The sequence below is a fragment of the Acomys russatus genome, chromosome 5 (assembly GCF_903995435.1).
Source record: "Acomys russatus chromosome 5, mAcoRus1.1, whole genome shotgun sequence".
NCBI classification, from domain to species: domain Eukaryota; kingdom Metazoa; phylum Chordata; class Mammalia; order Rodentia; family Muridae; genus Acomys; species Acomys russatus.
Genome location: NC_067141.1, coordinates 12109159 through 12123612, shown reverse-complemented (window position 1 = coordinate 12123612; position 14454 = coordinate 12109159). Strand labels below are relative to the sequence as shown.

General features: G+C 50.0%; 1 protein-coding gene across 1 annotated transcript; it reads right to left on the bottom strand.

The window, feature by feature from the left end:
- Positions 1–4177: 4177 nt before the first annotated feature.
- On the bottom strand, positions 4178–5856 carry Hmx3 (H6 family homeobox 3). The gene is made up of 2 exons (XM_051147007.1): positions 5457–5856; positions 4178–4848 (listed from the first exon to the last, which is right to left on the bottom strand). Exons 1-2 carry the CDS (start codon positions 5854–5856, stop codon positions 4178–4180), a joined length of 1071 nt encoding a protein of 356 aa, XP_051002964.1.
- Between the last annotated feature and the right edge of the window lie 8598 nt (positions 5857–14454).

Below are 14454 nucleotides of genomic sequence, written 5' to 3'. Positions count from 1 at the left end.
CCCCTTTGAAATGAGCCCCAGTGGAAGGGGGTGCAGTTTATATGTCCTACTGTTGTTTGATGTACACACATCCACTCTATTTACTACCAAATAAAAGAAATACATCTATGTTGCCAACAGAAACAGTTTGCAGGCTGCCTCTGAGCTCTCCCAGGGCCCAAAAGCACCCAGAGCACTGTGGGTAGGAGTGTGAAGATCCCTGGTTGGGGACTGGTGAGGTCAGACTAGTTTGACCATGCAGCTTGTGATGAAACTCCAGAACCAACCTGCCACATGGGAAAATTTTCCAGTTATACAACTGAGGTGGGGGCCCTGCTCCTTGCCCATCTATGCTATCTGTTCTTATTTCACCTTAGCCAGGGACCATTGGAGAAAACTATCTCTCTAGGGTCATTTTGAGTAAAGTGTGTATCAACGTAATGCAAAAACAAACAAACAAACAAAATAACAACAACAACAACAAAACCCCACAAAAAAAACAAAACAAAACAAACCGTAAATTGTGAGTGGGTGCGTTTGAAACCTTTGGGCAACTTGTATCAGCTGAGAAATAGAAAGGAGAAGTGTCCCGTGTGCTAGTCAAGTGAATGGATTCTGTGTTGTTTACACTCATCCATCTATTTGGTGGCCACCGTGGAAGGTGAGATAATTTTCATTGACCAGAGATTTGACTGGTGTGAAGATTGGGCTCTGGAGCTGTATATAGACAGAGATAAAGCTAAATTCCACATCCTGAAGGTAGTAAAAGCATAAAATGCTAGGTGTCCCAGAAAGAGGAGACTGTGGCTGCTCTGGCTTCCCCTGGCGACTGTCTAGAGGAACTTGAGGTCTCTTCGCTCCTCCAAAAGTCTTCTTTTGGTGCTTGGTTCTTGAAGCTCCTGGGAATCTTGGCAGATGCTGTGGGAGATGGACTGAGGATGAGGAGACAACCGGTTCTCCAGTCCTGTACTAGGTGTCTTCTGACAAGAAGGTCTCAGAAAGACCCACTGTGCCCCCGCTCAGAGCAGCTCCAGGATTCCATAATGTCACAGGCTCCTCCACGAACACCTAGAAAACCAGGAGGACCCCCACTGGCTGGAAAATGGCTAGAGCTACACCTTCCTCCTCCAGGGCTGCACTTTGCCCAGGGGTGAGGGGGTACCAGCTCAGAGCAGTAAAGCTCCCAGGCAGGAAGAAAAGTGAGGCCAAGGGGCTCAGACAAAGGATAAACTCTGCTCACAGAGAACCAGTTATGTCTTGACTTTCAAAAGACTGGGTCAGTCAAGAACCGTTTTCTAGAATCCAAACAAATAAAGAAGTATTTTCTTGGCATTTGATAACATCGTGCTCTGGCTGTAAAATCTGAGAACATGTTTGCTATTGCAACATTATTTTTAATGAGCTGTTACTGGCCTGTCCCGCAGTTAGTATTGCCAACAGTAAAAAGCATCACTCTGTTTGCAGGTAATACAAGGAACAACATATTTTGACCCCGATATTCTGTTTATTTTTCATTTACGACACATGCCTTCGTTTTTATTCCAAACCAGAGGAAAATAAAGGCCGATCTATCTTCACTGGGGTCCAGGCTAAAATTTTGCCACAAATACGCACATTGGTTTATTTGGGGCCAGTTTTCCATCAACAGAAAAAAACGATAGTCGAGTTTCAGCCACAGTAGAATCAATTGCGTCCTCGATTGAGTTGGAAGAGCTTGGCAACACAGTAGGAGAAAAGAGAGAGCAGACAGGCGCTCCCCAGTGGCTGTGTCCTGCTGCTGGCAATGCTCTCTGAAATCTCTGCCCTACCGTTCCTTGGTCCCCCCACTTCCAGTTCCCAGGCTCCAAAAGGACAATGCCAGAAATGTCTTACACACACACACACACACACACACACACACACAGAGAGAGAGAGAGAGAGAGAGAGAGCTTGAAGGCAGACAGGCACACTAACTTGGCAAGGGGCACCTACTTTGCTTGTAGACCAGTTCTTCTGAGCAGTCTTGGAATGCTTTGCCTCTGGTGCTGAGGACCAGGATCTCAGTGGCCTAAGAAAACATAGACTTCCAAGCACTGGCCAGGACAGGTGGCTCCACACAGGCTAGCTACCCTTGAGGCAGTTTTGGGAACTGATGAACATGGAAAGACTGCTTGGGAAAACAGTCAACTCCCAATCCTGCCTCAGCCAGTGATACAACCTCCACAACTTCTGCACTGGGTAGCTGACAATCTCCCAGCTCAGCTGAAACCTCCCTGTCCTAGAAGTGGTAAGGACTGCTAAATTTAAAGATCTGCCTCCAGACTCAGCTGAACTCCAAGCTTTGTGCTCCCTTCTTTCCTCCAACACCCCTGGGGACAAACGCAGGCACTACAATCTTAGACAGGCATCTCAGGGATGCTCTGTCCAGAATCTCTTGAAGGAACCCAGGCTTGGAGGAAGAAGGCAAGCACCAGACATTCTTTAAGAAATACCATCTACCTTTAAGCTCAGGGCTATCACTTTGCTCAATTTTGCAAGCTAGATATAAACCTAGGTCTTTATTCGGTTCCCATCTCTCATTCTTCCTTGCTCTGATGAGGGCCTTTCAAAACAGCAGAAGATACAGAGGAAAGAACGCCCTTGGTTCTGAACAAAGCAGCCTCTGTCTCCTCTGCCGGCTGGATTAGAGGGGTGTGAGTGCAGGTCAGACTTAGAGAGCACAGAGGCAGGCAGACACACGGGCAAGAAGAGTTTCCCTGGACACCTGCTTCAGAGCGGGTTGGGGGGGGGTGGGTGGAGAATCATCCAAAGTTACACACTCTGGCAACATGAAAGGCTTTTTTTCCCTTTTAATTAATTCGATTCCACAACATTAAATGTAACAATATTTTGTGGAGGGGGTTTTTTTTTTTTTTTTCTGTTTTGTTTTGTTTTCTTAAAAAGGGACTGAACTGGGGCAGAGGACAGGAAGGGAGGGAGGGGGAACAGATTACTCAAACAACAGGTGTAGCCAACAGAGAACCTGAGCAAGGGGCCCTGTGGACTGAAGGGTGAATTTTACAAGAAAACTGTACATTTATCAAATAAGTTAAGACTCTCCTATGTTGATTGTCCTTCACTTAAAGCGCTCCGCTCTGCCTAGCTTACTCTTGTGAGCATTGTTACATACCTTGCTTCCTTCCTTCCCCCACCAACATTAATGATTATGCTGTGGAGTGGTGGTTTTTTTTTTTTTTTATCCCCCACAGAGGAAGCGACAGGACTCTGGGGAAACTGTACAATATTGCACGGATCAAAGCACAATAGTTGCTGCCAAGTAAGAATGGGAGAAGATAAAATGTAATTTTTTTCTACAAAACAAAACAAAACAAAACAAAACAAAACAAAAACAAAAACTGAGACCAGTTTCTCAAGCAGGTAACACAGTAGTAATAGCGATGTTAAATAACAGTTTACTGACCAGTGAAATACCACTAAATAAGTACTGGTGATAAAGAAGACCACTGGAACCCAGCCAGATGTGGCGATGTCCCAGTTTTTAGAGGTCTGATTTGGGGCGTTTGTCTTTTCCCTTTAAACGTTTTGATTACAGAATTCTTCAGTCACAAGCTGAGACAAATGAAGTTAACTGTCACAGATCGGCTAAGTGGGGGGAGGGGGCGGGGGTGTCTTACTAGAAGCCGATCAGATTTTCAAAAGGGGGCGGGAAATAACTGTTTGGGGGGTGAACCACACCCATAAATCCAGACTATCGTAATTAATATGAATTCAAAATATGAATTCTCTCTTGGGATTTTGAAAATAGTTCTATAGAAAATGATAAACTAAAGGAAGTTGAAATTTTCGCTTATTTTCCTTCTGTAAAAAATATTCTCCCCTCCAAGCCACAGCACAATGGAATTTAAGGGGAGATCTGAACATTTTACCAAAAAAAAAAACCCTTTCAGTTGCAAGTTTTAACCTGGGGATGTTGTCGTCCCCCCTTCTTGCCCCGTTTTCTCTCAATGGTAAGCAAAACCAAAAATAAGAGGAGAAGCGCCTCAAATTCATAGGAATGAATTGCACGAAAATGCATTGCAAATACTTACAAAATGCTATTGGGGGGTGGGAGGCAAGGTAATGAACCCTAGGCCGCTGGCCACAGCCTTGCGCCCTCGGCTCCGCCCAGTGTCCTCCAGGGTCCCCGAAAGGTGGCCGGGTGCTCACTCCCTCTCCCGTCTTACACCGGCCGTAGCAGTGGCACGGACGAGACCACCGGGTGCGAGTAGTAGACTGGGTGCGGGAAGGTGAGCAGGGGCTGACTGACGGGCACCGGGGCCCCCGCGGCCGCCGCCGCACCTTCGGCCGCAGAGTTCTCGTGGTAGAGGATGGGTACGCGCACGATGCGCTGTGCGGCGGCGTGGCTCAGGTTGGCGGCCTCCAGCTCGGCGGCCAGCTGTCGCTTCCACTTGTTGCGGCGATTCTGGAACCAGATCTTGACCTGCGTCTCGGTGAGATGAAGCGACGCGGCCAGGCCCGCACGTTCGGAGCTGCTTAGGTAGCGCTTCATGTCGAAGGTGGACTCGAGCTGGAAGACCTGGCTACGGGAGAAGACAGTGCGTGTCTTCTTTTTGCGGCACGCCGGCTTCTTCTCGGGACTCTCGGCCCCCGCCTTCCAGTCTTCGGAGCCGGGAGTCGCCGCAGTCGCCCCTACAGTTGGCCCGGTCGCACCGGGCACCGCCTCGCCTTCTTTTTTGCCGTCCTCCGAGTCGCTCTCTTCCAAAATGATCTCGTCCGGGCTTTTGGAGTCTAGCTCCTTGTGGTCGGGGTCAGCCTTGAGCAGTGGCTCCGGGGAGTCGCGGTCGGTGCCGGACGCAGGGGAGGAGTCTCGCAGGAGGGCCTTCTCAGAGGCTAGGGAGACAGACAAACGGACACACACACAAGTACGGCGACAAAACCTTGAGCGAGACGGGAATCTCGGGGCAGCAGGAGCAACCCGCCCTTTGGCCTCCGGGCTCCTGGCCTTTGGGCCTCAGCTTCCCTGAGGCTCTCCTCTGTCCCCTGGGCTGCAGTGGGGAACCAAGATCTAGGATCCCTTCGCCTCCCAAGCACTGGCGAGCCAATGATGGCAGCTGGGCCGCTTTTATCCCAGGTGTCCCGCGTCAGGGGCCAGCGGGAAAAATTCTCCATGGTTAGGGTTTAACCCTGCCTTCCAGGCCTAGTCCCCCACCCAGGCCATTCTAAGGCATCCATTCCTGCTGGAGGCCACTTTTTCCCCTTAAAGCGCAGCGCCTGGGCCTCCAACTCTATCTCTTTTCTCAGCAAGTGGGATTGGATTCTGGGGCCTCGAAGTCAAGTGCTATGGAAAGATGCGGGCTAGAGATGGGAGGAAGTTGGCCAAACTCGGGTTTGCAGGTGTTGGAGACAGCCCATAACTGCAGTGACCAGCCCTGGGCTGGGCTGGAACCAGCCCGTAGGGAAGGAGGGGGGAGAAGGAAAGTTCAAAGAGAGCTCAGTACCTTCTGGTCGCGAGAGGTGGCCACCGGCGGGGGTCAGGGTGTAGGGGTACCACCAGGCCGGGGAGCGCTCCAGGTAGTGCGCGGGCAGGGCAAACCTCTGCGCTGGGATCTCAAAGCGGGGGAAAGCCAGGTCGCCCACCTGCGAGAGCGCGAAGCCCGCGGCGCCCTCCAGGGCACCTTTGGCTGCGGCCGCGGCCGCTGCGGCCGCTGCGGCGGCGGCAGAGGCCGGCGCAAAAAGCGTTCTTGGGGGCGGTTGAGGCTTCGGGGGAGGCCGGTGGTGGTCTCCGTTGAGCAGGTTCCTGATGGAGAACGGGGATTCCTTGGGCGCGGGAGGCTGGGCCGGCGGCTGCGGGGGCGGCACGCTAGCAGTGCCCGAGGCGTCCGGCCCGGGCTCCGGCATGGTCCCCAGTCCTCCGGGTCCCAGGGAGGGAGGGAGCGGGAAAGGCGGGCGGCGGGGCGAGCAGACTAGGGGCCGGAAATCAGACCTTAAACGGAACTAAACTACGGGGCTCAAAGTCGGGGGCCGCCCCGGGCGTGAATCGAGCCGCGGGAGGGCGGGGTGGGGACCGGGCCGGGGCGGGCTCGCATGGGGGAGGGGTCCTGAGGGGCGGGGAGCGGACCTGCCTCTGCGCCGAGGGAGCGTGGGGGCCGGTTAGGAGCTGCGGCTCCTAGTGAGGAGGCTGCGAGAGCGGTCCCCGGCTTGGGGATGCGTCAATCCGGCGCCGGATGCTAATGATGAAATCAAAATGTCATCCAAGTTAAATGCGGGGAGTATACGGCGATTGGGCGCGTACAATGGCAAATGGGATTAGGCTGGCCAAGGCGCAGCCGAGCCCCGGCCCCGCAGCCGCCTCCGCCACCGCCCCCTCCTCGCCTTCCCTCGGATTTTGGCGCTTTGGCTTCGGGCTATGAGAGCCCGCTTGTTATTGGCTTTATATAGTCCAATTAGGCAGCAAATGAGGACAAACCTATTAGCACAAAAGGATATTGGCTCTCGCTAAAGAGGCACTCGGAGAGCTCCCACCAAAGAGAGAGGCGCACAAGGGACCCAGAGAAGGAACCGCCCCCGGCGGGCTGGAGCCCAAGGACCCTCGAGAATCTAGAGCCTGCACCTCCCTTTACCCCCTGCGGCTCGGCCACCGGCTGGCTCCTGTCCGGCTGGCCAGAGGGGGAGGGGCAGGCCAGGCTGGCCCGGGTCACCTCGGGGTTATCCGCGCTTGCAGCCGCAGCTCTCCCACCTCTCCTGGCATGGCAGGGGCCAGCTGCCCCCACGAGGCTGGCAATCCTCTGTCGTGCGGGCCCAGGAAGTAGGGCGCCACCACAGTCAGGAACGAACTCAGTACCCTCTTTCCCCAAACCTGTTAATCAGGGTGTGGCCCAAAAGAGGGGAATTAGGGTTCCCCACTCATCGTCTAGCCGAAAAGAAAAAGACTTCTTGTGTCTGTGGGCGCAGAAATCCGCGTGGCCTTGGTCTTTGGTCCTGAGAACCGAAGAGTGAATCTGAATCTGCTGACAGTAAGAGCGGGTGCGCGACTCCGAGCTCTCCGAACAGAACCCTCCGAAGCCCGCGCTTCCCCTGTGCGACTGTCGGGGTAGCGGTGTTTCCGTACAGATGTCTGCAATCCGAAGGACACCGCCCTTTCTGGATGACCCAGTCCAACTTTCAGCCTACCATCTGAACACTGCTCTTTCTCCCGAAAAATGGCCAGGTGGTGTTTGGAGCTCTAATTCTTTAATATAGGCGCCGAGAACCGAAGGCACTGCGGATTACCTTTCTCGCTTGCGACCGTGTCAGCGACATCTTCAGCATGTCCCAAGGGCCTCAAAATCCCTGGAGAACCACAGCGGGCCTCTGAGGAATAGCTGGGCTCCATCTGCCCGTAACAGCTTCCCGGGGTTGAACGGGAAGCCCAAGAGACAAGCAGTTCAATTTTAGATTTCAGCGACAAATAAAACAGAACTGTTGGTGGGGTCCTTTCCCCTTGGCCCGAAAAAGATGACAATCTGCCCTCAGCCCTGGTGACACTCCTTTTACACCTGAGCTTTCTCTGCCCCACCCCTTCCTGTTTCTTTCGGTCGAGCCTTGCCTACTGCAATCTCTTGCCTAGTGTAGATCGGACTGTTTTGGGGTCCACAAATGGAAAGTAGATTTATTTTCTTTTTCAGCCCTAGGGCATCAGACCCTCCTCCACCAAATCTTGACTGTAGTATTTAAATTTTTGACACCCACCTACAGTAAGGAACCCAACATTTGCCTTGTAAATAGCGTTTCCAAAAATGATTACCATTATTCCTTCGAGTTCGTACAAGGCTTAACTAGAATGCACACACGGGCACACCATCTAAACTCAGAGTTGGAGCCAATCACAGCTTTGAGGCTCAAGCGGGGTTGGTAATACGCTCAATTTTTATAGAGAAAAGTTGTCTAGAGAGAAGACCATTCCTAAGGCCCCCAACCAGTGTTGGACCGCCAGAGGTCATTTCCCCCTCAAAGGCGACTTGGGTTTGGAGCGTACTGCTTGCGCACAGCAAAGCTGGTGGCCCAATAGGCTACGGAGACGTCCCCCGCGAGGGGTGTGCGCGGGTCTGGCGAGAAGCTGCTGCAGATATATCCACATTCGCTAAACTTCTGATGCACGGAGGCTACTTTAAACTACGGAAAGAGAAAACAGTTTCCGCTTCTCCGAAAGGCGATCCTTGTGAGACCCTGTGCTCATCACGTCTCAAAAAACAACAAAACAAAACAAAAACTGCAGCAGCGGCAGCAACAAACCCATCCCCAGGAGCCCGCAGGCATGGGAGACGGGCTGTCCCAGGAAATGGGTTTCCCTCTGACTGCTTACAGTTCTGGGCCTAGACCCAAAAGTAAGGACCCAAGAAGAGTAGGAGGCAGTCTAATTTGGGCCATCCAACATGTATGTCTCTTTCCTAACCGGCGGCGCGCTAGTGTGTTGCGCGCGGGAGTGCGTGCGCGAGAGTGTGTGTGTGTTCACTAGAGGAGGGGTGGTGGTATTACTGGGTGTCAGCATCCCCAGCTGGGTGTCAACAGCAGGAAGCATAGACTTAAGCTTTACTTTCCGGTTCGAAAAAGCTCGCTGTTCGGGCTTGGATTCCTGGGTAGCGATTCTCTCATCCTCTGGCGAGGCTTGTTCCCTCCACTTGCCAGTACCAGGACGCCATACAAAGTCAGGCAAACAGCGCCCTCTATGGGGCATCCTCGAGCCTACGGGAGAGGCTGAAGAAAACACAGAATGTATGCTAAGTATTTAAAAGCCCTTACTGTTCCCTATCAGCCTTAGAAAACAAGCACTTAAGAAAAAAAGAATTATGGGAGAAACCAAGGGCGAAATCACCTGCAGGTCTCTTCAGATCTTTATCTAGCCATCTTGGAAGAGTTCTCTCTTGCCTTTCACTCTCCTGCTGGCTTTCTGTTTCCTGTTAAGGGCAATTTTAGTTTTCCCCTTGCAGCCTTTTCTTTACATGTGGATCCTGACTGCAGTCGTCGGAGCTTCAGGATGCTTGCTGTGGTGCACGAGGCTGGGCAGTTGGTCAGCAAGTGCTGTCTCAGTAAAGGCTAGTGTTAGTGCCTGGACCCTTGAATTAGGTGATGGACGGTCCAGTACGTGGATGAATAGGTGGATGGATGGGTGGATGGATGGGTGGATGGATTCACACTTCCCACTGCAGAGGACTAGCCTGCTTGCTAAGAGCACTTCAGACACCCTGACAACATCCCCAGAGCACTCCTCCCAAGGCAGTTTCTGAAGTGTTTATGAGAATCAAGGTTGCTGGGTTTTGGGCGTAGGGTTTCACCCTGTGGTCCAGGTTTCCCTGGAAGTCACTATTGTAGTCACCCTAATGGTGGGGCTACAGCCATGGACAACCACATTCAGATAACCCAAGGCCTTTGGATGATAGATTTTATAGAGCCTAAAGGTTTTCCCAGGAACAGGACTGCTGCAGAGTGCTGCACAGAAGGGTTTGGGCACCTGGGCTGTGCACAGTCCAACCTCCACACCACTGTCCAATGGGGCAAGTGGCCAAGATGACAAAGGAGGCTTGGAGAACACTAATGATTAACACCAAAGTGTTACACAAACAAAAGAAAATGGATCTCACACAGGAACACAACCTCATAGCATTGCTATGTATGTAGTGAGTGCTAGCTATGGTTAGGGTCAATTCCCACTTTCTCCTGAAAAAAAATTAATTAATTAACTTATTTGCTTACTTGCCTGCTGTTTATTTTGAGACAGGGGCTCACTATGAAGTTATGGTTGACCTGAAACTCACAGAAATCCACCTGCCTCTGCCTCCCGAGTGCTGAGATTAAAGATGCCCTTACTCTGGTCACTTCTGGCATCTTCAGGTCTTTCCTTCTAAAATAGGAATCTTCCACACTCACTTATATACAGGTTACTGCCTTCAGAGTTGTTTTGTTTTTCCTGATGCTGCTGTTATTGTTTTGTTTTTAAGACAGGGTTTCTCTGTGTAGCCCTGGCTGTACTGGAACTCACTCAGTAGAACAGGCTAGCCTTGAACTCAGAGGTCTGCCTGCCTCTGTATCTGAAGTGTCTTTTTAAAATATTAGATTTATTTATCTCATTTTTATGTGCGTGCACGCCTGCCCGCCATATGTGGTGCCAGCAGAGGCCAGAAGCAGGCATTGGATCCCCCTGGAACCGGAGCTACAAAGGGCTATGAGCTGCCCTGTGGGTGCTAGGAATTGAACACAGGTCTCTGGAAGAGCTGCCAGTGCTCTTAACTGCTGAGCCATCTCTCCAGCCCCTCTTTAGAGTTCTTGTGAAGGGGGAAAGAATCTCAAATGTTTGTGTTTCTCTCTATGGAACTTAGCTTTCTAAGACTGTCTCAGGGTTGGTGAGATGGCTCAACAGGTAAAGGCACTTTGGACCAGGTCTGGTGACCTCCAATCCCTGGGACCTACGTGGTAGAAGAAGAGAACAAACCCATTCAAGTTGTCCTTGGACCTCTACACACATCATAGCATGTGTGCACATCCTCCCACTAAACAAACATATACAAATGAAAATGTTATTTGTGGGGAGGGCTATGGCTGATAATTTGCTCATGTCCCAGGCCCCCAATTCTGAAAGACATTAGAATGCACCATCATGAATCCAACAGGAGCAAAGCAGGACTCCTTGAGGAGAGTTTTTTCAGAAAGGGGTTGTGTGAGGTCCCCGATGTGTCACAGAGCTCATCCCTTCCCAAAGCTCACCCTCTAAGGGATGATCACCCAGAAGCCACACAGGGTCCCACGGTAGCTATTGTTCATACTGCCAAGACAGGCTGGGGTTTCCAAACAAATGCTTCAAAGTGCCAGGAACTCCGTCACCACACAAGGAACAAATATTTGTCGAACAGCTGATGTGTGCTCGGCAACATTCTGGGTGCTTGGGGTGCTCCATTGAACTTGCAAGTCCTACCGTTAGGGATGGTGCACTGGAGCTGGGCACAGATAAGTAGGTGCTAATGGTGATGGGAAATGCTAAAAGGAAATGAGAATATGGCAGTGGGTGGTGAGAGGGTGGGTGGTGGTGTGTTAAATAGCCAGGCAAGAGAAGCTGCACTAAGAAACTGAGGTTTGATCTAGGAGTTCTTAACCATCCTAATACTGCACCCCTTCAATATGGTTCCTGATGTTGTGGTGACCCCCACATAAAAGTATTTTTGATGGTACTTCATAACTGTAATTTTGCTACTGTTATGAATCATAATGTAAACATCTGTTATGTAGGATATCTGATACGCAACCCCTGTGGTCATGACTCACAGATTGGGAACTACTGAGCTAGAGAGATGGTTCAGTGCTCAGAAGCACTTGCTGTGCAGGCATGATGGCTTGAGTTCAAATCCCCAGCACCCATGTTAACAAAGAAAGAAAGAAAAAAACAGGTATTGCCATGTACACTTATAATCCCAGCACTGGGGGGGGGGGGTGAGGATCACTGGGGCTTGTCTGTCAGCCAGTTCTAGCTGACAATTGGCAAGTTTCAGATTGAGTGAGAGATCCTGTCCCAAGGGAACTGAGGCAAGGAGTGAGCCACCCATCTCTGGCTTCTGCATTTATGTGCATGGGCACGTGTGTGGGTTATACCCAAAGTACAGGTTAGGCAGATATTTTGAGGTATGCTTGTGGGTGGGGAGTAGGTGCAGGATGAGTGTTGCAAGCAGACAGAAGTGCTTGACTCAAAGCCTAAGACATGAATGGGAAGGTTGTGTTGTTGCCACCAGATTAGTGAGAGAGGTAAAAGGGGCTCATTGTGTGGGACTCTGGTGGCCTTGGTAGGAGACTTGGCCTAGAGGTCTTATTTTGTTCCCTAAAATAATGACACTAGTTGGGGGCGTAGCTCAATCGGTAGAGTGCTTATTAGCATCCATGAAGCCCTGAGTTTGATCCCTGCCTAAAACAGCTCTTGGTGGTACCTGCCTATAATCCCAGCACTAGTAAGAAATGGAAGAACCAGGCAGGAAGTTGGTTCACCAGGTCAAAGAGCTTGCCAGGCAACTCTGACAGCTTCAGTTCAATCCCCAAAACTCACAATGAAGGAGAGCTAATTTCCAAAGGTTGTCAAACTTGTATATGTGCACAGTAGCATGCATATCCACATTCATAAAGCACAGGAACACACACACACACACACACACACACACACACACAGAGAGAGAGAGAGAGAGAGAGAGAGAGAGAGAGAGAGAGACAGACAGACAGACAGAGAGACAGAGAGAGAGACACACACACACACACACACACACACACACAGAGAGAGAGAGAGAGAGAGAGAGAGAGAGAGAGAGAGAGAGAGAGAGAGAATAATGACATGAAGAAGAAGCTCTCCAAACACAAGAGTTTGTCCGGGAACAGTCTGGAGTTGCCCTCTGTGGTCTATCAGATTCGTGCAATGGAGATGGTACAAATCCAAACATTCTATTCCTGGTCTGTCTGAAGCAGGGTCTTAATCTGCTCCCAAAGTAGACTGGGGTTCATTTTGTTTATTTATTTATTTTTATTCTTTTAATTTGTGTGTGTGTGTTTGTATGCCATGTGTGAACTACAGGGTTCAGATGACTATGTCAGAGCCCCTGGAATTGGTAGTTATGAGCTGCAAGACGTGAGTCTCAGGAACTGAACTCAGGTCCTCCGGAAGAGCATCAAGTACTCTTGAACTGCTGAGCTTTCTGGCCTGGAACTCCTGATATGTTGGGATCACAGGCTACTAATATAGTCATTTGGAAGCTTTTTAAAGACACGCATGCGTGCACACACACACACACACACACACACACACACACACACACACACACACACACAAAGTCTTAGTAAGCTATTTTGAAACAAAGACCAGTGGTCATGGAAGCTCCTTTGCAGTAACTGGAATTAGCTCATTGGTGGAGTCAGACTGTCTTAGACACTGTTGTATTGCTGTGAGCAGACACCATAACCAAGGCAGCTTTTAGAGAAACGCATTTAATTGGGGCTTGCTTACACTTCAGAAAGTTAGTCCATGGCTATCATGGTGGGGAGCACGGTGGCAGCAAACAGGTGTGGAACTGCAGCAGTAGCTGACAGCTTACATCTAAGATGGAGGCAAGGAGGAGAGAGAGAACCAGGAATAGATTGGTCATTTGAAACCCCAAAGCCCACTCAGTGACACACCTCCTCCAACAAGGCCACACCCCCTAACCCCAGCAGTTCCACCAACTGGGAGCCAAGCATTCAAATGCATCAGCCTATGGGACCAACCTCATTCAAAGCACCACAAATACATTGGGTAATCATTGCCACGCGGATGGTTTTCTGTAAAACCACACTTTTGAGGATTTACTTGAATAGTGTTCATCACAAGGTGAGTGTGCAGGAACTTTTTGTGGCAAGTCCTGATATAGGCCTACGTACACAGTAGCTTCTTCTCTGTGGCTCCCTGGTTTTTTTTTTTTTTTTTTTTTTCAACATAAATGTCTCTATCTTGACACCAATAACTTCTGTATAATCAATGTTTTAGTGTAATTTACTGTGCAGCAGGAGTCACACATTTTGAGGACACACAGTTCAAGAAGCTTTGACAGATATACACGCCTGAGTATATACCTCCAAAAATTACCTCGGCTCCCTTGCAGATAATTCCAGCAAGTGCTGTCCCAAGAAACCTCTGGGCTGATGCTGTCGCAAAGCTAAATTTTTCTAGCTTTAGAATTTCACCTAAGCAACATGTCCACTCTCTCCTTCTTCTGGGTCTGTGTTCTTGGGCTCAGACTGTATGCTCAATCCATCCCTGCCGCTCTAGGTAGTGGCCTCATGGCAGTTTCTTTGTAAAGAACTGACATGTGAATTACATTTAAGCATCAATTTTTGATTCATTAAATTTCAATGGGATTCTGATTTTTAAAAACATACATGCTAAGAATGGATAAAGAAAATGTGGTATGTCGGGCTTGGTGACACATACCCTTAATCTTTGAACTCTGGAGGCAGAGGCAGGTGGGTCTCTATGAGTTCGAGTTTGAGGCCAGTCTGGTTTACATAGCAATTTCCAGGTCGGACAGAGCTATACAGGAAGACCCCCATGCTTATTAGGGTTTCTGTTTCTATGAAGAGACATCATGACCACGGTAACTCTTATAAGGAAACATTTAACTGGGCTGGCTTATTATTAAGAGGGTTAGTCCATTATCATCATGGTGGGAAGCATGGCAACATGCAGGCAGACATGGTGCTGGAAAGGGAGCTGAGAGCTCTACATCTGCATCAGCAGGAAGAAGGGGACACTGGGCTTGGCTTGATCATCTGAGACTTCAGAGCCCAGCCCTATGACACACTTCCTCCAACAATGCCACACTCTCTAATAGTTCCACTTCCTGTGAATCTATGGGGACCATTTTCATTCAAACCACCACATTCCTCCCCCTCCCAAAGGAAAAAGAAATAAAATGTGGCATATCCACTTAATGGCATATTCCTCAGCAATAAAGGGCTGGG

Excerpts from the sequence above, each read along its gene's own strand:
- Hmx3 (XM_051147007.1), bottom strand. The coding sequence starts at position 5,856 with ATGCCGGAGCCCGGGCCGGACGCCTCGGGCACTGCTAGCGTGCCGCCC. Across the intron at positions 4,849-5,456 it reads CCACCTCTCGCGACCAGAAG|CCTCTGAGAAGGCCCTCCTG; the intron begins GTACTGAGCTCT and ends CTGTCTCCCTAG.